A 22,298-nucleotide genomic window follows, 5' to 3' on the forward strand; every position below is an offset into this window, starting at 1 on the left:
TACAACACAGGAATTTACTAAGAATTCGTATTCTCAGTCACTGCCTGCAATAGCCATACACTGCCGGAGATGGATGGAATTCTTACATTAATAGAACTTTTAAATAGACCTGCTTCTGGCTGGAATGTTTGGAGAATTATGCACGGATTTGTAGTTTCACAGCAAAAAAGACAATATGTATTTTTATTTAAAAAAAAACAAATTATGAAGTCGCCACCCACAGCCCAGGGGTGGAGACCATAGCCCCGGGCTTCATTCCTGAGCCCTGGGTGCCTGGAGGAAGGGGACCCTTTTATCGGGGGGGGTCCCCACTCCCCCAGGGAACCTCGGCCAGGGGTGACTAGTTGGGGGGGGGGGGGGGGAAGGGGTGATGCCGCGGCCGCAGGGACCAGTAAAGATGTGTCCCCCGGCTGTGGCATCCTCTCAAATTCTTTTTTACAATTTTTAACAATTGAAATACTTTACACATAGAAGCCCTGCATGGATCTCACTGATTCGACCAGGCTTCATTTTTTCATGTCCGGCAGTGTTTTACTAATCTCTCTAGTAAACCACTGCCCGACAATACGAATTACATCGACATCAGTGAACTGGAATTGAAAAAACACTGTCGTTAAGTAAATGACTGTATTTTTGTTATTCATAAAGTTGCAAACTCAAACGGCTGATGTCAGCCAAGATTGATCTCGGCTGAAATTGGCTGCAACACGAATGTTAAATTTACCCCATTGTGTATGCAGCTTCTTAATGCAAAGTCTTTTTCCCTGCAATTAGTTATCACTACCCAGAGGTGGCTTTAGACCACATGGGACCTTAAGCAAGACACCGATTGGCCCCCCCCTTTCTCAAACATCACCCCCAGTGATATGTAAAGGAACTACTCGGCATACCAGGGGCACCCACAAGCTGTGGCAATCCAGCTACAGAGCATAATAGGATTCCAGGATCATAAAGCTATAAATTCTGTCATTACAAGTGAAGAGCTATCCCAAACACAAGCTATCCCACATCAATAAATGCCAGTATGCATGCGAAGAGGAGGGAGGGGGGTATTGTATACAATATGTGCTACAAGATACATCCCGCCCATAAACACAGATGAGGTTTGGTATTCATGCACATTCTGGAAATGCATATTTTTACTCTGAACAAATGGATTTGTGTCCAACTCTAAATAAAGCCCTTTATATTTTGTACAAAAGCAAACACTGTAGATATTTTTCTATAGTGCTTATTGATGTTTGTGTAGCCATTTTTTTTGAGAGTATTAGAAAGTAGTTAGAGAATGTGTTGGTGAGTTTATTGCTTCCCGCTGCACTCTAGCAGTATCCCTAACAACGTGCCTTACAGCAGATTTCATTGACTGTGATAGTGCTGGAAGCGATGGTTTTATTGTCCCCCAGATTTGCTTTTGTACAGTAGCTCATCCTCTATGACACACACTGTAGCTTTATGTGGTGACAGATTTAATTAGCTGGCTGCAAAGCCTCCTGTAGAGCCTGTCTTCAGACAGAGCACTACATTTATGCATGGTCAGTAAGTCCGTCAACCATGCTCAGATACTCAATTACCTCTTCAGCCAGTAAATGCTGTATCTTCTTATTCTGCTTCTTCTCAGTCTCAAGTGTCCATTCCTGCATCTTGTATATGAAAGTGCAAAATTAACACTGATTGAGTTCACCAAGATAATATTTTGATGTTTAAATCATAGCCACGAGATAGACAACACAGTGCTTGTACATCCCTTTCCAATGTATAGGATCCTTGGGTCCTTATGTATCTCCTTTTTTAAGGGTACGGTGTATTCACGTAGGTGGTCCGTGTGGGCAAAAGTGTGAGGAGACAAAAATGAAGAAAAACAATGTGTAGTGGAGTCAGGAGGATACAGAATACTTTGTGAGGAAATCATCTATGTGGGGGTCTAATGGAAACCACCCCTTTGCAGGCTGGGGATAATGAATACCCCAACTCACAGAGGACACGGAAACAGAAAGCACATCAAGGTATCTTTAAATATCCCTGCTACAGGATAGGGTTAGACGTACCAGTACTCACTATGGGGTAAATGTATTACCCTCCGATATGAGGGAGAAGCAGTATCAGCGCACGTTATGCGTGCTGATACCGCTTCTCCTCCATGTAAGACACTTGCGGAGTGTGCACATTGACAAGGGCGCTATGCGCCCCTGTTCATATCGGCGCTGCTATCTAACAGATAGCAGGCCGATATGCTTGGGCAATGCGATACTGACCATTCTGACACCTGCAGCTGTCAATTTCGACAGCTGCAGGTGGCGAAGTCCATACACCACAGCAGGGGTAGAGCAGTCCCTGGCTGTGGTGGGTGCCGGCTCCGGACTCTACAGGGGATCTTGCATGAGTAGCAACATACGCAGAGGAGCCGACCGGGCACTGTGAGCTGATGCACTGTGTGCTCAGGTGGACATCACGGGAGGGGGCGCTTGGCAGACAAGATGTTTATACAGCTTGTTGATGTCCCTTCCTGCTTCACCTCGTAGTGAGGTGAAGAAGGAAGTGTTATAGCGGCACGATGCGTGCAGCTATACTACATTTACCCCTATAAGTGGCTGCTTGTCATAATCATAATTCTTTTCCACAACTCGCAGACTACGAAATATACTTGAAAGCTTGGGATTGGATTAAATATATAAGATCTTGGTTGCAGGATAGAAAACAGAGAGTTGTAGTAAATGGAGTGCATTCACAGGAGAAAAATGTTACCAGTGGAGTACCAGTGCTCTTTAATGTCTTTATTGGTGACATTGCAAATGGCATTAAAGGGAAAGTATGCATTTTTGCAGATGACACAAAGGTATGCAACAGGGTAGACACACCAGGAGGAGCAAAACAAATGATTGAGGATCTAGGTAGACTAGAGGAATGGTCAAGAGCGTGGCAATTACAGTTTAATGTCAAAAAATGCAAAATCATGCACTTGGGTCTCAAAAATCCAAAGGCTAAATATAGTATTAATGGCACTATACTGGAAACTACTGAGGATGAAAGTGACACTATTTCAGGTGACTTAAAGGCAGGCAAGCAATGTAAGAAAGCAATGAGGAAGGTTAGTCAGATGCTTGGTTGCATAGGGAGAGGAATCAGCAGCAGAAAAAAAGTAGTAATAACTGTATAGGTCATTGGTATGATGGCCTCATCTAAAATACTGTGTTCAATTCTGGAGGCCATATCTTCAGAAGGCTATTAATACATTAGAGATGGTACAAAGAAGGGCAACTAAAATGGTGCATGACCTACATCACAAAACATACCCAGAAAGACAAAAAACAAATCTCAATATATATAGTTTGGAGCAGAGAAGGGAAAGGGGGGACATGTTGGAAACGTTCAAATATGTCAAGGGTTTTAACAGTCCAGGAGGGAAAAATTCTTCAAATGAAGAGAAGTATTAGAACACGAGGACATGCACTGAAACTGGAGCGAGGTAAGTTCAGGGTAAATTTGAGGAAAAATTACTTCACAGAAAGGGTAGTGGACAAGTGTAATAGCCTCCCATCAGAGGTTGCAGAGGCTAAGACAGTAGAGCAATTTAAACATGCATGGGATAGACATAAGGATATCCTTACAAAGAAATAAGGATCAAATAAGGTTTGAGGTAAAAATATGGTAAAAAAAAGGGGCAGACTAGATGGGCCAAGTGGTTCTTATCTGCCGTCACATTCTATGTTTCTATGTAACTCTGTGATACCTTGGAAGGTGGTCATAGGCAGTGGCAATAAGGCTCTGGAAGCCGAAAATATTAATCAGTTTTTACACCATCACAGGTAAATTCAAAAGATGAGGTAATCACATGTAGCAGTCCTCAGCCTGTTACACAAGATTACCTCATCTGCAGAATGTATTGAACCTGTCTTGAGAAAGATTTGTCAGAAGAAAAACGTTGACTGGCATTATCCTTACCTGTGATAGAGTAAAACGGATATTTATTTATGGTTTCGAAAGCCTCGTTGCCACCGCCTGTGATCACCTTCCAATGATACCAAAGGTCATTTTCTTTCAGAGAAACAAGGTATTACAATGTTGTGGAAAAGAAACCCTTACGCATATGACCAGTAGCCAGTAGGGTTGACCGAAGCTTGGCCTTGCAGGATGTTAGATGCCCGGCTAGAGGTGGTCTTGCAGGATGTCAGCAGACAGACCAGGTTTTCAGGAACTGTTGCAGCAGACAAAGGAAGCCAGAAAGGTCCAGAGTACTAAACAGAGCGACACGGGCTTCTGCCGGAAACTGAGGACTATAACCAGTAAGATCAGGCAGGAGTGTCTCGGATATAAAAGGGAGGAGAGGCAATCCAGAGGCTCGCTGGAACAAGCCCCCTCTAAGTTACAAATTCTGTGCAGCTGTAGTGCTGCACATCTCTGCTGATGCCCGCCCCCCCCCCCCCCCCCGCAGCCCTGTTGCCTGGTCAACCGTCGGGGAAGCTGCCAAGCAGAAGTACTGTGATATCCTGGATGCCTAGCAATGAACAGACTAGCGCTAAGCCAACGCAGCGGCTTGTAACAATAATTAAAGATACCTTGATATGCTTTCTGCTTCCATTTCCTCTGTGAGTTGGGGTACGCATTATCCACAGCCCTTAGTGTTCCATGAATGCAAGGGGGTGGTTTCCATTAGACCCCTTCATAGATTTATTCACAAGTATTCATGTTTGAATTCTGTATCATCCTGACACAACTACACATTTTTTTCTATCATTTTTTTTCTATCCTCACGCTTTGGTCTACACGGACCACCATTGGGAAGAATGCCCACATGAATTTACCATCCCCCTAATGAAGGGGATACATAAGGACCCTATATATTCAAAAGGGACATATGTCTTAATGTCTATAGTTTACTATTTATAGTTCATTTTATTTGTTCTTTACCTATGTTATAGGATTACAACACGGTGTTGATTCTCTATGTGTGTTGTGCTTTTATTAGTGATTGTACTATCCAGTCCAGAATAACATTCCTGAGGAGGGGGCTGTTTGCACCAACATTCCTGAGGAGAGGCCTGTGTGCACTATGAACTGATGTACAGATGGAGCCATGCTCATCGAGTGTGGCTACATCGGAGGCGGGGGCGTCCAGCGTGCCTGGGTGCGCCTGCGCCCAGGCACGCCAGTGAGCACACAGAGGCCCTCCCATTCGTGCCTGGCGGTCCGCCTCGCTGGCCGCACTCAGACGCTAGCGTGGCTCCATCTGTATATGTAGCTGTTGTATAAGTTTGTTGCTAGTTAACTTGTGTAACCAATCCAGTGTGTATCCTATACTTTGCATGTAACTACTAGGGTAAAAATACTATAGTAGGGCGTGGCCATGAATCACGTCTTTGGAACATTCTCTGCCTGCAGGAGCGACAAGAAGATTGAAACCTATTCTAGTCTCGAGATTGAAAAAAGCTTCTAGAATTGCTGATTGTTGTACTTGGACAAACCTATGTGGATTCAAAATCTGTAGTTAAGAACATTACATTTCTATTTCATTTTTATATGCTGTAGTGTGTGTATTCTTGTCTTCAGATAATACTCCATTGCACTCCTGAAACCTACCCTATAACCGGTTTAACCGGGAACAACCTACAACATCAGTTTCCTTCCCATAGTCTGAATTGTCTAGCTTGAACCAAAAAAGGAGTGCCATGTCTTTTACACCACCTTTCTATTTATATACTTTACCCACAGAGAATGGACCCCAGAGTGTATAAAACAGGCAGAACCCTTCTTTGAAGCTCCCAGACTCTCAGTTCTACCTATTAATACAATGCTTGTATGTAGGGCATCATTCATAGCTAGAGAGTGAAAATGTGGACCAAAATACACTATGCAAGGGGAGGAAATGCTACTTTATTTTCTATGCAAGGAAAAATAAGAATTTACTTACCGATAATTCTATTTCTCATAGTCCGTAGTGGATGCTGGGGACTCCGTAAGGACCATGGGGAATAGCGGCTCCGCAGGAGAATAGCGGCTCCGCAGGAGACTGGGCACATCTAAAGAAAGCTTTAGGACTATCTGGTGTGCACTGGCTCCTCCCCCTATGACCCTCCTCCAAGCCTCAGTTAGGATACTGTGCCCGGACGAGCGTACACAATAAGGAAGGATTTTGAATCCCGGGTAAGACTCATACCAGCCACACCAATCACACCGTATAACCTGTGATCTGAACCCAGTTAACAGCATGATAACAGAGGAGCCTCTGAAAGATGGCTCACAACAATAACCCGATTTTTGTAACAATAACTATGTACAAGTATTGCAGACAATCCGCACTTGGGATGGGCGCCCAGCATCCACTACGGACTATGAGAAATAGAATTATCGGTAAGTAAATTCTTATTTTCTCTAACGTCCTAAGTGGATGCTGGGGACTCCGTAAGGACCATGGGGATTATACCAAAGCTCCCAAACGGGCGGGAGAGTGCGGATGACTCTGCAGCACCAAATGAGAGAACTCCAGGTCCTCCTCAGCCAGGATATCAATTTTGTAGAATTTTACAAACGTATTTGCTCCTGACCAAGTAGCTGCTCGGCAAAGTTGTAAAGCCGAGACCCCTCGGGCAGCCGCCCAAGATGAGCCCACCTTCCTTGTGGAGTGGGCATTTACAGATTTTTGGCTGTGGCAGGCCTGCCACAGAATGTGCAAGCTGAATTGTACTACAAATCCAACGAGCAATAGTCTGCTTAGAAGCAGGAGCACCCAGCTTGTTGGGTGCATACAGGATAAACAGCGAGTCAGATTTCCTGACTCCAGCCGTCCTGGAAACATATATTTTCAGGGCACTGACAACGTCTAGCAACTTGGAGGCCTCCAAGTCCCTAGTAGCCGCAGGCACCACCAATAGGTTGGTTCAGGTGAAACGCTGAAACCACCTTGGGGAGAAACTGAGGACGAGTCCTCAATTCCGCCCTGTCCGAATGGAAAATCAGATAAGGGCTTTTTCAGGATAAAGCCGCCCATTCTGACACGCGCCTGGCCCAGGCCAGGGCCAACAGCATGACCACTTTTCATGTGAGATATTTTAACTCCACAGATTTAAGTGGTTCAAACCAATGTGACTTTTGGAACCCAAAACTACATTGAGATCCCAAAGTGCCACTGGAGGCACAAAAGGAGGCTGTATATGCAGTACCCCTTTTACAAACGTCTGAACTTCAGGGACTGAAGCTAGTTCTTTTTTGGAAGAAAATTGACAGGGCCGAAATTTGAACCTTAATGGACCCCAATTTCAGGCCCATAGACACTCCTGTTTGCAGGAAATGTAGGAATCGACCCAGTTGAATTTCCTCCGTCGGGCCTTACTGGCCTCGCACCACGCAACATATTTTCGCCAATTGCGGTGATAATGTTTTTGCTGTTACATCCTTCCTGGCTTTGATCAGGATAGGGATGACTTCATCCGGAATGCCTTTTTTCCATCAGGATCCGGCGTTCAACCGTCATGCCGTCAAACGCAGCCGCGGTAAGTCTTGGAACAGACAGGGTCCTTGCTGGAGCAGGTCCCTTCTTAGAGGGACCTGCTCCAGCTCTATATTCGTGGTTCACCCAATCCGGAACCACGAATATAGAGCTTACTCCTCTCCATCTTATCAATCTCAGTACCTTGGGTATGAGAGGCAGAGGAGGGAACACATACCCTGACTGGTACACCCACGGTGTTACCAGAGCGTCTACAGCTTATTGCCTGAGGGTCCCTGGACCTGGCGCAATACCTGTCGAGTTTTTAATCATGTGGAAGACTTCTGGGTGAAGTCCCCACTCTCCCGGGTGGAGGTCGTGCTGAGGAAGTCTGCTTCCCAGTTGTCCACTCCCGGAATGAATACTGCTGACAGCAGGGGCGGAACTGTGGGAGGCAGTGGAGTCGGCTGCCGCCGGGCTCCTGGCCACAAGGGGGCGCATCTCCTCCACTGTCTCCCGCAGCCTGAGGACTGCGCTGCTATTGCAGATGGAGGAGCTGTGTCAATGACACGGAAGCTGCCTCCTGTAGAGAGAGATGGCACTGGCTGCAGCTAGGGGGAGCTCCAGAGCACAGCTCCTCCCAGGCCCTTAGTAAGCCAGCCGAGGGAAGCTCAGAACTCTCTGCTCCTCCATGCTCTGGATGATAGCCAAAGGTAGGCACTGTGTGGGGGGTGGGGGAGAGGTGTATTTGGGGGGAAGTACTGTGTTTTGTGTGTGCTTGTTTTTAAGTGAGGTGTGTGTGTTTTTAAGGAAAGTTGTACATTCAAGTAAAAGAGGCATGTGTGTGTGTGATGTGTGTGAGAGTGGCATGTGTGTGAGAGGCATGTATGTGTATGTAAGTGGGAGGCATGTGTATGTAAGTGAGAGGCATGTGTGTGTGTGTGTGTGTGTGTGTGTGTGTGTGTGTGAGAGGCATGTGTATGTAAGTGGGAGGCATGTGTATGTAAGTGAGAGGCATGTGTGTGTGTGTGAGAGGCATGTGTATGTAAGGGGCCCTACACACTCGGCGATGCGCCGCCGAGGTGCCCGACGGCCGACGAGCGACCCAGCGGCGGGGGGGCAGTGACGGGGGGAGTGAAGTTTCTTCACTCCCCCCGTCACCCGGCTCCGTAGACTTGCAGGCAAATATGGACGATCTCGTCCATATTGGCCGGCATGCACAGCCGACATGGCCCCAGCGATGAACGAGCGCGGGGTCGCGCATCGTTCATCGCTGGGGACTCCACACTGCACGATATGAACGATATCTCGTTCATTAAAGAACAAGATCGTTCATATCGTGCAGTGAAATCGCTATGTGTGTAGGGCCTATAAGTGAGAGGCATGTGTATGTAAGTGAGAGGCATGTGTATGTGAGAGGCATGTGTATGTGAGAGGTGTGTGTAAGTGAGAGGCACGTGTGTGAGAGGTGTGTGTAAGTGAGAGGTGTATGTAAGTGAGAGGTGTGTGTGTGTTTAAGTGAGACGTGTGTTTAAGTGAATGAGGCGTTTGTCTTTTTTTTAATATATATCTAGTGTTCACGCTAGGTGTCTGCCCCTTTTTTAGACAGCTGAATCCCGCCCTGCCCGTTTTTGTGCGCCCTGCCGCCCCGCCGTTTGCTGCCTGCCGGACCTCGCCACGTCGCCGGATCCAGCCGTGCGCCGCCGGACTCGGTACGTACATGAGAGTCCCCCTGGGCTAAATTAACCTTGTAAGTATTTTGCAGCTGTAAACATTAATCTCAGTGCTTTCTACCTGGTGCAGTGTGCCTCAGTGCTCTCTACCTGGTGCAGTGTGCCTCAGTGCTCTACCTGGTGCAGTGTGCCTCAGTGCTCCCTACCTGGTGCAGTGTGCCATTAGTGCTCTCTACCTGGTGCAGTGTGCCTGAGTGCTCCCTACCTGGTGCAGTGTGCCTGAGTGCTCCCTACCTGGTGCAGTGTGCCTGAGATGCTCCCTACCTGGTGCAGTGTGCCTCAGTGCTCCCTACCTGGTGCAGTGTGCCTGAGTGCTCCCTACCTGGTGCAGTGTGCCTCAGTGCTCTCTACCTGGTGCAGTGTGCCTCAGTGCTCTCTACCTGGTGCAGTGTGCCTCAGTGCTCTCTACCTGGTGCAGTGTGCCTCAGTGCTCTCTACCTGGTGCAGTGTGCCTCAGTGCTCTCTACCTGGTGCAGTGTGCCTCAGTGCTCTCTACCTGGTGCAGTGTGCCTCAGTGCTCTCTACCTGGTGCAGTGTTCCTCAGTGCTCTCTACCTGGTGCAATGTGCCTCAGTGCTCCCTACCTGACGCAATGTGTATAATGTGCTCTATCTGGCGCAATGTGTATAATGTGCTCTATCTGGCGCAATGTGTATAATGTGCTCTATCTGGCGCAATGTGTATAATGTGCTCTATCTGGCGCAATATGTATAACGTGCTCTAGCCTCTACCTGGCGCAGTGTGTATAGGAGGTTCTAACTGGTGCAATGTGTATTAGGGGCACTACCGTGTGGTGTAATGTGAATTGACACTATTATGTGGCCACGCCCCTTCCCCACGAAACAACGCCCCTAGATTTTTGGTGCGCACTGTCCATGTTTTGCCCATAGGAATGGGAGCACCAAGCATTATAGTATGTACCTAAGTTTGCCCATTTAACTTAAAAATTTACCCTCACAAATGAAAAATGTGCCCTCCCCGTGATCAGCACCCTGCCCTAAAAAAAAAATACTACAGTGAACACTAATTATATTGGCACACCGCTGCGCCAAAGCATCTCCATGGAGACCTGGTGGGTGAGGGAGCACTGTAGGTGTACTATAATGGTATGCTGGTGTCTGTTTTATTGTAATGACTGACTTGGAGTGCGTCCACTTTCTATGTGTATCTATATTACTATTGGGAAAGGTACCTGAGCACCCTTCTACTGTTCACCCTGGGTGCGGGATAGCTACATATGGTATGTGTGTGTATGTGTAGGGGGGCACCAAAATGTATCATGCCTCCGGGCGACTGGGACGAACTTACGCCACTGGCTGACAGTGCTATCACATGATTTTCCGCCCAGCGAAGAATCCTTCCAGCTTCTGCCATTGCCCTCCTGCTTCTTGTGCCACCCTGTCTGTTTACGTGGGTGACTGCCGTGATGTTGTCCGACTGGATCAACACCGGCTGACCTTGAAGCAGAGGTCTTGCTAAGCTTAGAGCATTGTAAATGTCCCTTAGCTTCAGGATATTTATGTGAAGTGATGTCTCCAGGCTTGACCATAAGCCCTGGATATTCCTTCCCTGTGTGACTGCTCCCCAGCCTCGCAGGCTGGCATCCGTGGTCACCAGGACCCAGTCCTGAATGCCTAATCTGCGGCCCTCTAGAAGATGAGCACTCTGCAACCACTACAGGAGGGACACCCTTGTCCTTGGTGACAGGGTTATCCGCTGATGCATCTGAAGATGCGACCCGGACCATTTGTCCAGCAGGTCCCACTGGTGCGTGGAATCTGTCGAATGGGATTGCTTCGTAGGAAGCCACCATTTTACCCAGAACCCTTGCATTGATGCACTGAGACTTGGCTCGGTTTTAGGAGGTTCCTGACTAGCTCGGATAACTCCCTGGCTTTCTCCTCCGGGAGAAACACCTTTTTCTGGACTGTGTCCAGGATCATCCCTAGGAACAGAAGACACGTCGTCGGAACCAGGTGCGATTTTGGAATATTGAGAATCCAATCGTGCTGCCGCAACACTACCTGAGATAGTGCTACACCGACCTCCAACTGTTCCCTGGATCTTACCCTTATCAGGGAATTGTCCAAGTAAGGAATAACTAAAATTCACTTCCTTCGAAGGAATATCATCATTTCGGCCATTACCTTGGTAAAGACCCGGGGTGCCGTGGACCATCCATACGGCAGCATCTGAACTGATAGTGACAGTTCTGTACCATAAACCTGAGGTACCCTTGGTGAGAAGGGTAAATTTTGACATGAAGGTAAGCATCCTTGATGTCCCGAGACATCATGTAGTCCCCTTCTTCCAGGTTCGCAATCACTGCTCTGAGTGACTCAATCTTGAATTTGTACCTCTGTATGTAAGTGTTCAAAGATTTTAGATTTAGAATCGGTCTCACCGAGCCGTCCGGCTTCGGTACCACAATAATACCCCGTTCCCTGTTGCAGGAGGGGTATCTTGATTATCACTTGCTGGGAATACAGCTTGTGAATGGCTTCCAAAACTGTCTCCCTGTCAGAAGGAGACATCGGTAAAGCCGACTTTAGGAAACGGCGAGGGGGAGACGTCTCGAATTCTAATTTGTACCCCTGAGATATCACCTGAAGGATCCAGGGGTCTACTTGCGAGTGAGCCCACTGCGCGCTGAAATTCATTGAGGCGGGCCCCCCACCGTGCCTGATTCTGCTTGTAAAGCCCCAGCGTATACTGAGGGCTTGGCAGAGGCGGGAGAGGGTTTCTGTTCCTGGGAACTGGCTGATTTCTGCAGCCTTTTTCCTCTCCCTCTGTCACGGGGCAGAAATGAGGAACCTTTTGCCCGCTTGTCCACGAAAAGACTGCGCCTGATAATACGGCGTCTTCTCATGTTGAGAGGCGACCTGGGGTACAAACGTGGAATTCCCAGCTGTTGCCGTGGCCACCAGGTCTGAAAGACCGACCCCAAATAACTCCTCCCTTAATAAAGCAATACTTCCAAATGCCGTTTGGAAAACGCATCACCTGACCACTGACGTGTCCATAACCCTCTACTGGTAGAAATGGACAACGCGCTTAGACTTGATGCCAGTCGGCAAATATTCCGCTGTGCATCACGCATATATAAAAATGCATCTTTTAAATGCTCTATAGGCAAAAATATACTGTCCCTATCTAGGGTATCAATATTTTCAGTCAGGGAATCCGACCACGCCAACCCAGCACTGCACATCCAGGCTGAGGCGATTGCTGGTCGCAGTATAACACCAGTATGTGTGTAAATACCTTTTAGGATACCCTCCTGCTTTCTATCAGCAGGATCCTTAAGGGCGGCCATCTCAGGCGAAGGTAGAGCCCTTACAAGCGTGTGAGCGCTTTATCCCCCCTAGGGGGTGTTTCCCAACGCACCCTAACCTCTGGCGGGAAAGGATATAATGCCAATAACATTTTAGAAATTATCCGTTGTTATCGGGGGAAACCCACGCATCATCACACACCTCATTTAATTTCTCAGATTCAGGAAAACTACAGGTAGTTTTTCCTCACCGAACATAATACCCCTTTTTTTGGTGGTACTCGTATTATCAGAAATGTGTAAAACATTTTTCATTGCCTCAATCATGTAACGTGTGGCCCTACTGGAAGTCACATTCGTCTCTTCACCGTCGACACTGGAGTCAGTATCCGTGTCGGCGTCTATATCTGCCATCTTAGGTAACGGGCGCTTTAGAGCCCCTGACGGCCTGAGACGTCTGGACAGGCACAAGCTGAGTAGCCGGCTGTCTCATGTCAACCACTGTCTTTTATACAGAGCTGACACTGTCACGTAATTCCTTCCAACAGTTCATCCACTCAGGTGTCGACCCCTTAGGGGGTGACATCACTATTACAGGCAATCTGCTCCGTCTCCACATCATTTTTCTCCTCATACATGTCGACACAAAAGCACCGACATACAGCATACACACAGGGAATGCTCTGATAGAGGACAGGACCCCACTAGCCCTTTGGGGAGACAGAGGGAGAGTTTGCCAGCACACACCAGAGCGCTATATATATACAGGGATAACCTTATATAAGTGTTTTTCCCCTTATAGCTGCTGTATAGTTAATACTGCGCCTAATTAGTGCCCCCCTCTCTTTTTTTAACCCTTTCTGTAGTGTAGTGACTGCAGGGGAGAGACAGGGAGCTTCCCTCCAACGGAGCTGTGAGGGAAAATGGCGCCAGTGTGCTGAGGAGATAGGCTCCGCCCCTTTTTCGCGGACTTTTCTCCTGCTTTTTTATGGATTCTGGCAGGGGTTAAATGCATCCATATAGCCCAGGAGCTATATGTGATGCATTTTTTTTTGCCATCCAAGGTGTTTTTATTGCGTCTCAGGGCGCCCCCCCCCAGCGCCCTGCACCCTCAGTGACCGAAGTGTGAAGTGTGCTGAGAGCAATGGCGCACAGCTGCAGTGCTGTGCGCTACCTTGTTGAAGACAGGACGTCTTCTGCCGCCGATTTTCAGGACCTCTTCTGCCTTCTGGCTCTGTAAGGGGGCCGGCGGCACGGCTCTGGGACCCATCCAAGCTGGGCCTGTGATCGTCCCTCTGGAGCTAATGTCCAGTAGCCTAAGAAGCCCAATCCACTCTGCACGCAGGTGAGTTCGCTTCTTCTCCCCTTAGTCCCTCGGTGCAGTGAGCCTGTTGCCAGCAGGTCTCACTGAAAATAAAAAACCTAATCTAAAACTTTCACTAAGAAGCTCAGGAGAGCCCCTAGTGTGCACCCTTCTCGTTCGGGCACAGAGATCTAACTGAGGCTTGGAGGAGGGTCATAGGGGGAGGAGCCAGTGCACACCAGATAGTCCTAAAGCTTTCTTTAGATGTGCCCAGTCTCCTGCGGAGCCGCTATTCTCCTGCGGAGCCGCTATTCCCCATGGTCCTTACGGAGTCCCCAGCATCCACTTAGGACGTTAGAGAAACACAAATACCAGGCAGCTTTCTTTTTACACTGCCATTTAGAGTTGAGCTAGAAAGTGCTCCTCTCCCAGCACTATATGGTGTTACTTACTGTAGGAGCACTGCTCTTCAACCTTTTATACTTCAGTAGTGTCTTGGTGGGTTCACCTTTAGTAAATACGTCCAGAAAGACTCCATAGTGGATTAAGCAAAACCTCCCTGTAGTACATCTCCCCCTGATTGTAAACTGGAGCTGATAGATCACACTTGCCTACCTGACCCTCTCCATGAGGGAGAAAATGCTCTGTTCCTGGACTTTCCTGGTAATGTATGATTGCCAGCACCTGTGGTGAGCTGGTTATTTGATAAGAAAGGTGTTTCACCACAGGTGATGGCAATCATACATTACCAGGAAAGTCCAGGAACAGAGCATTTTCTCCCTCATGGAGAGGGTCAGGTAGGCAAGTATGTGATAGATACTGTAGTAGCTATTATGCCAGTTGTCATTTTCTTATCTAATGATCTAGTTGTTTTGAAGATAGGCGAAACCTCATAGACATAGAGGCTTCATCTATAGTCCCTGTGCCTCTCGTCACTCAGCGGAAACCTGATATTTCTATGGACATCACAGGATTTGAGTCCTTAGAGCATAGGTTCTCAAACTCGGTCCTCAGGAGCCCACACAGTGCATGTTTTGCAGGTCTCCTCACAGAATCACAAGTGAAATAATAAGCTGCACCTGTGGGCCTTTTAAAATGTGTCAGTGAGTAATTAATACACCTGTGCACCTGCTGGGTTACCTGCAAAACATGCACTGTGTGGGCTCTTGAGGACCGAGTTTGAGAACCTATGCCTTAGAGCTTCTGCTGACAGAGGTATATTCAGTGTTTAGTGAGTCCAGTTATGATCTTGGGATTGCAATGGATATTTAGCTATAAACTATATAGCCATTGTAAGTATACTACAGACACCCGTTTTCAATTTGCAAAGATATAGTAACGTCACTAATAGTCATTTCATTGAATGCAACCTATGGTTTTTTTTTAGTACCTTTTAAGAAGATAATTGGGAATATATTATTATATTGCCTCCTAAATATATTATTTGGAAAGAAAGGGCTCGGATTTATGAACAGAAAATGATGTGTAAAAGAAATGATATAGCTTCTGAAAATAAAATAAATAGCATCTCTTGGTGAAATGTTCTGCATTGGAAGTATACATTTCTATGTATAAGGCAGAAATAAGACCGTTCTTGAATAAAACAATCCAGGATCTTGGCACTGTGTGCGCCATTGTTGTGCATGTGCTGGCCATTACAGCTGTTTTACTTCCTCCTATTCATGAAACATAATGACACAGCACTACTTACATCTGTTAACACTTACCTCATGGTCTGCTCTCAGTTTAATAATCTCTTCTTTGCATAGATTGAAAGTTGCAGTCATGATCTCCAGTGCCTCCTGCTTGGCTGCGAGTTCACTCTATCAGAAGAAAACTATATATAGTGATTGCTGCCATTGTTACCAAAGTCATAGCTAAATGCAGCTAACTGACCTGCAACTGTCTGCATTATGTATGTATGTATGTATGTCATACTTGCCTACCTGACCCTCTCCATGAGGGAGAAAATGCTCTGTTCCTGGACTTTCCTGGTAATGTGTGATTGCCATCACCTGTGGTGAGCTAGTTAATTGGTAAGAAAGGTGTTTCACCACAGGTGATGGCAATCATACATTACCGGGAAAGTCCAGGAACAGAGCATTTTCTCCCTCATGGAGAGGGTCAGGTAGGCTTGAATGATGTATGTATGTATGTTTATATATATATTTCTGAATGCTATATTCTGAATTCCCCCCAAAGTACCTGCCACACGATATATTATCAGTTTGTTTTTTTGAACTTTTTGCACGTGCTACTTACACCCCTGCCCCCCTTAATGTGGACCTGCATTCATGCACTTTAAGTATTTACTATTTATATATTTATAAAGGGGCCCAGACCATGCACTCCTAAAAGCTTCTGCGGTGCCCACCCCATTCACTGCATTCTCCCAGTGGGCCTTTCATGTCCCAGTCCAACACTGGACTCTATGGGCCGGATTCAAATGATTTTGCACCCGCTATCTCCCGTCTAAAGTGACGGGAGATAGAGGGGTGATATGCAAATGTGCCCTGTTATCACGCTGATCGCGCTCATTACAGTCTGGTTTAGGCGCGTCAAGCACCTAAACCCGACTAAAGTATGTCAAAGTCAGAAAAATATCACGCTGCACGTTGCCATATATTCACCTCATGCGCGTGCCTGCTGCACGTGCACATTCTCTCCCGTGCGTACGGATACTCGCAGCCGCGTGATGGCGCCTTGTGGTATATGCATTTACGGTAGAGTTTGTGTGCGTCTAGCGGGCGACTCAATCGTTAAATAATAACACCAAATAGTATGGTTTATAGATAATGTTCCCCTTAATAATGACTGTAAGTTTGTTTAATGTAAATGGTCGCTGGACAGAGGAATTCCTCTTTGTATGGTACGAAGGGTCAGACAGGGTTTGAACAGCTGTGTCTGGTACCTAACTAAAGAACATTTTAATAGCAACAATCCGGTGTTGGTTAGGTAAAGATTAATTGCTCCTGCGTATAGTTATGGCCATTAGTAGATTCTGGACATTTCATATATTTGCGATTCATTACCCATGCGGCGAGAATCTTCAGATTCCCTCCCACCTGAGCAGTTTGATATAGTCACAGCCCACCTGTTCAAACTAACCTATGACCTTTTGTTATGATGCGAGGAGGCATTCCTGTGTCCAATGAACAATGAGATTATAGGTCCCTTTGTAGTATACTGTATGCAGTGTATATAAGATCAGCCAGCCTGGACAGCTCAGTCTCTCTCACTCCACAAACGGTTTTCATATTGACTAACTCGGAGCTGGTACCAGGACTAGCGCAGCGATCATTCCCAGTGTGTGTAAGTAATTCTCTGTAATCATCTCGCTCTTTGTTTGTATTGGCCACATTCTCTCTCTCTGTTTAGTATAAGATTGTAACGTTATTGTATATTTCTGTCTAGATAATCTGTTAGAATTATATGTTAGTTTGTAGTGTATGACTTGTGAACTGTTTACCTTTTTCGATATAACTTAAAAGCTTGTTAGTAAAGGTGTTGGAACCTTAGCACGGTATGGTGTGTTCATTACATTGCAGTGGGTAATAGGAGCGTCTCGATCGCTCAAACAGCTTTAGTATTAACAAGGTTAAGCAGCGTTATATCGCTACAGTGTTTCAGTAGAAGGGTTACAGTATAAGAGTATCCTTTCTGTGTGTTACATTCAAGGTTTACTGATTGTCATCTTGTGAGCGTCTGCGCCGCTCGTGATCTCCTCGTGGTCTCGAGCGTCCGCTACGCTGGTAGCGTAGCATTACGGTAGTCGCTCGCCTATAGCGTGCTCGACACCAAGCGTAAGCTGTGAGCGAGCGTGCCGCATGTGCGTCTCGATCACGGCCGAGCGTATGCTACGCTGAGTGCGTACCCTTACGGTACCCCATACGCCAATTGCGTACTTAGTCTCTTACCCATATAATGAAGGTTATAAGGTAATCAAAATCAGCATTATCAATTGGCGGCTCGTCCGTCCTCCACATATCCGCACTAGCGAAAACAAACGTTATCTGTCAGCAAGGGCGGGAAGGCAGTATCCCTTCGTATCGGGATACAGTAGTGCTGGCTAGATAAGCGTCTGTTTCGCTACGTTGAAGGAGTGTTGGTGGAATCCGGAACCGGAGGTAAGAACAATACGCTATTGTCTTTTAAAACTGTTTATTTCTGTTTTGTGTATACACACGCACACATCTACATTGTTGCAGCTCACTTTCTTGTTGCCATTAGAATTGATTATTAGACACGTGCTGAGGAATTCTGGTGCTATTTAATTGAGATTAAATAGGATAATTTTTAAGGGAATAATTGTAAAGGACATGCACACAGCATAGCAAATACTGTGTGGTGTACGGTAAGCGATTATAGTTGAATATCGTTTACATTGATAGAAGCGTGTTGATTGTGTCGCTGTGGGCATACCTGCACTTTGTGCATACGTGTCTCGGACAACGTGCGAAATCATGTACGTGACGCAAAGGCATACGCACGCGGCGTGTTTTACGCAACGGAGCATACGGATACGCCCACTGAGACTCAAATCACACAATAACCTTGTTTAGGGTGGGCGGTATAGTATAGCCACCTGATAATAGCACAGATTTGTTCAGTTTTTCAAAAAAGTATTAGTTAAAAGAGAACCTTTTTCTACTGCAAAACCCAGGGATTGGACCCCTACCTGTATGAAAGGAATTTCTGTACAGAAAGATCAGTGTGTATATGAGTGAGTAGGAGTGAGTGTGGAACTTAAAGTATTATTTTTGTGAACCCACAAATCGGGATCCCGTCGGAGACCACATCAGGTGAGTGGACACTTGGTGGCGTGGACTGGCTTGCCCGCGTTAACATTGTAGAAGGTAAAAGGAGCAAGTAGTTTCCGCAGACAAAAGGACTGCGAGGTATTTAAGCGCAGCCCGAGGGGTTTTGCGTAGCACCCATATAGTCAAGTTAAGCTCCGGCTGAAGGTTTCGCAGCCTAAACAACCGATTCCATTGGTTGTAAAGCGTATAAATATTTAGTTATTTATGCGCTGTGCGACTGGACCGCACGTAGTTGTGTGCATTAGTTTGTTACCTTGATACCCATTAAAAATTTACTGTGGGATCATAAACGCTATTTGTACATTCTAACGTGATTTGTGTAGGTTTTTGTTATTTTAAGGGAGTTTCACTGCTCACTCGGGAAATCTCCAACGACCAATACTTACTGGGGAGGGATCGCATACTCCCACGTGCCCCAGTAAATAGAGGTTACAAAAGATCCCACGGATTGGATTGGCCAATTGGGGCGCAGAGTGAGTGAAGGCACTAGTTGAACTTTCACCGTCGCCTTACCGCGGGCAATCTGGTCTGTTTGTGAGAATTAGCTAAGACAGCAATATCTACAAACAATGGGGGCCAGTTGTTCAAAGAAGGGACGTCCAACAAGGGTTCACGTTGGTAGTTGCTGGCCCAAAGGGTCCGCAAGGTATATAATGTGTGAAAAATCACACACACAGGTATTATGCAAAGAATGGGAACGAATGACAGAGGATGATGAGGAACAGTCTCCCCGGGTAGGCAGTCTGAACCCTGAGGTATTACAGAACCTACGAAAAAGGATAGGTCTAATAAAATCTGCCAAGCAGAGGATTAGACAAAATGATTGTTTACAGTTATGGCAACGGGAAAGTGAAATACAAGTAGAATTAGCTCATACAGCTGACTCTCACCTTGGTGAGAGAAATGTGGCAATGGGAGAGAGGGTGGTTACAGAGAATGGCACACTGGTGTATGATAAAAATGCACTTAGCAACTGTATTATAAATGATAAGAATAATTGTAATAAACGTAACCATGATAATTGTAATACTGTTAAATGTACAACTGTTAACCTGTGCAAGTCGCACCCCATGTTAAACTTCCCTCAGGATTACCAGCAAGAAAGTGAGCCCAGCACGATGTCGGCACCTTTTCCAGCAGCCACCACACAAGACATCCAGGTGGACGCGACCAATTCGGTAAAGGCAATAATCAAACCCCCTAACGGAGGGTCAGGTGAGGTCGTGTCCACAGGTACGTACGGTGTTATATATCACGCACAAACAAATGTACCTCATATTGTAGAACCAACACAAGATGATGTAATTGAATTCAACCCTGTCAGGGTGATCACAGTCCCCAATGGGAAGACTGACGCTCAGGGAATCATTCCCGTCAAGGACAGTGCAATGCGCCGTCCCTGGTCTCGGACAGAATTAAGGTCAATTATGTCTGAATTCCCTGATCCTAGGAAAGATCTAGTTGCATGTCAAAGGTTTATTAAAGAACTAGGAAACTCCACAGAACCCACCAACAAAGGTTGGCGGACAGTGCTGAGGGCATGTTTGCCCTCCAGTGTTGACCCTGCGAAATTTATTGCTGATTGTAAAATAGACACAGAAGTACCTCAAACAGAGGAACACAATCAGGAATGTATTAAGCAGATCAACCGACAATTAGGAGTATATTTCCCAGCCGTTGTCGAGTGGAACGAAATCTTCTCCATAAGACAAAACGAAGGGGAAAGTACTTCTAATTATTTCCATCGGGCATTGCAGGACATGACTAGGTATACCGGTATAGCAAACATTAAAACAAATGTGAAGCATAGAGAAGTAGCGGTTAAGGTATTAATGAATGGTTTAAAGGAAGTGTTGAGAACAAGGGTACAGACCACCAACCCAAACTGGAGAAATATCTTGGTGGCTGCACTAAGAAAGTCCGCTGTTGGGCATGAGCAAAACATCAGCAAGCACAGGGAAACACAGAGACGTAAGGAGCCTCAGATCCCTGTGGGTAAGTCCAAGGTGATAAGGTGTTATAATTGCCAGAAGGAAGGTCATTATGCAAGAGATTGTAGATCAAGAAATTTACAGAAGGTATATCAACCCCCTAGACAACAACATAACCATGGTATCCAAGGAATCAGGGAAGTACAGGGAAAGCGGTTGATGGTGATGAGCATCCAAGCGTTTGAGGAGGCATCAAATCAACCAAGACCTCAGGTCACTGGCACTTGGAGGAAGCCCAGGGCTTGTTATCTTTGTAAAATAGAAGGGCATCATGCCAGCAACTGTAACAGCCCACATAAAGTCAGACCCCCTAGACAAGAACACGAGCAGAGTTACGACACTCGGAAGTATAATCAGGTATCATACATGTCAAATTCTGGTCCACGCATATAATTTATGATTAGGAAAGCTGATCATTAACCTTGATAAAGCCTGAGGTAACAGTTAATAAATTGGGAGGTCATTCCTTGAAGACACAGGAATGACCGGGTAAAAATTTGTAATGTATCTGTAAAATGTTTCTTTTTCCCCATCTCTGACGTCCACCACAACAGCTCCAACATCACCTGACTACCTGACCTTTTCAGAAGTCTACCAAACCCCAGTATGACCTACCAGCATCGATGTATCCTGGCCAGATACAAAGGGTGGAGTATGGAAATACTGGTGGGAGAGACTATGCAAACATACCATTGGACATGTAGATGTGACAGCCTGATGGTGAACGGAAGATCTGACAATGTTTTTTTCTGTTGTTGTTTATTGTTGGTTTATGTAACATATATATATGACTTGTTCTCTCTCTCTCTCTCTTTTTTTTTTCTTCTTTCTCATGTTCTCATACTTTACAGATGGTATGTCACACATCAGTTGGATAAATGGTAATGCAAGATTTATTCTCCTTACAGAAAGAGTACTGAGCTAGAATGAATATTGTATCACCAGAATGTTTAGAAGACTGAGAGACAGCACCTTTGAAATGACAGCAGAGCAAGAAGAACAACAAGACTAAAGGACAAAGGCATCATAACATTTTTTTCTTTCCCCTCAAAGTATTTTTTTGTACCCCCATTACAAATTTCCCCTTTCTCCTCCTGTAAGATGGACTCGCCTCAAGAGACTGTGATCCGTGTTTTCATGTTGACCCTGATGTTGACCAGAGCAGTCTGTTTCGGTGAGAGTACCAGTGAGGTCGAGAAAGGATCCAGAAAGGTTCTGATGACAGAGATGGAGGCGTAGATTTCCAAGAACAACATAATCACCAAGCAAAGGCGAGTATCAGAAAACGATCTGGTAGCATTGACCATAGAAGGAATTGTGAAGGATTGTTAGCTGAAGAAAATTGCATTGTGATAACTTAGTTGAGGATGGGTGCATCAAGAAATGTCAGTCCAGTTTTAACATTAACATGGACCGGCATCCATTGGGTGACTATCACTCCTTAGTGGGTAAAGTCTTAAATCAGACAGATTGTTGGGTATGCTCTCAAGTACCTCAAGGTCATAGCAAATCAGGACTAGTACCATTCCCTTTAACTGTAGGAGAGGTACTTGAGCTAAGTGGTGGGAGGCCGGTGGACAGGAGGTTTAATATCTCTAGTCCTCCTAGTTTGAAGCTCCACCAATATCATGTGGATAGGTCCTTAGTGTGCTTTAACATTTCCAATCCCCGAAAGCCGGGAAATTGGGAAGTGTCATGGAATAACAAAACCATGACCTTTTCATATAGAGCCGATAGAATGCCTACAGATACAGAGCT

At 46.0% G+C, this 22,298-nt stretch overlaps 1 protein-coding gene across 2 annotated transcripts in view; it reads right to left on the bottom strand.

The window, feature by feature from the left end:
- CALCOCO2 (calcium binding and coiled-coil domain 2) overlaps window positions 1-22,298 on the bottom strand; it is a 171,878-nt gene that overhangs the window by 70,848 nt on the left and 78,732 nt on the right. For both annotated transcript variants that reach the window (XM_063959598.1, XM_063959599.1), the window contains exons 11-12: window positions 15,457-15,552; window positions 1,572-1,640 (exon numbers count right to left, since the gene is read on the bottom strand). In XM_063959598.1, the coding sequence (XP_063815668.1) occupies window positions 1,572-1,640; window positions 15,457-15,552 (165 nt within the window). The remainder of the gene's footprint in view (window positions 1-1,571; window positions 1,641-15,456; window positions 15,553-22,298) is intronic.

Source organism: Pseudophryne corroboree, chromosome 3, assembly GCF_028390025.1.
Source record: "Pseudophryne corroboree isolate aPseCor3 chromosome 3, aPseCor3.hap2, whole genome shotgun sequence".
NCBI lineage: Eukaryota > Metazoa > Chordata > Amphibia > Anura > Myobatrachidae > Pseudophryne > Pseudophryne corroboree.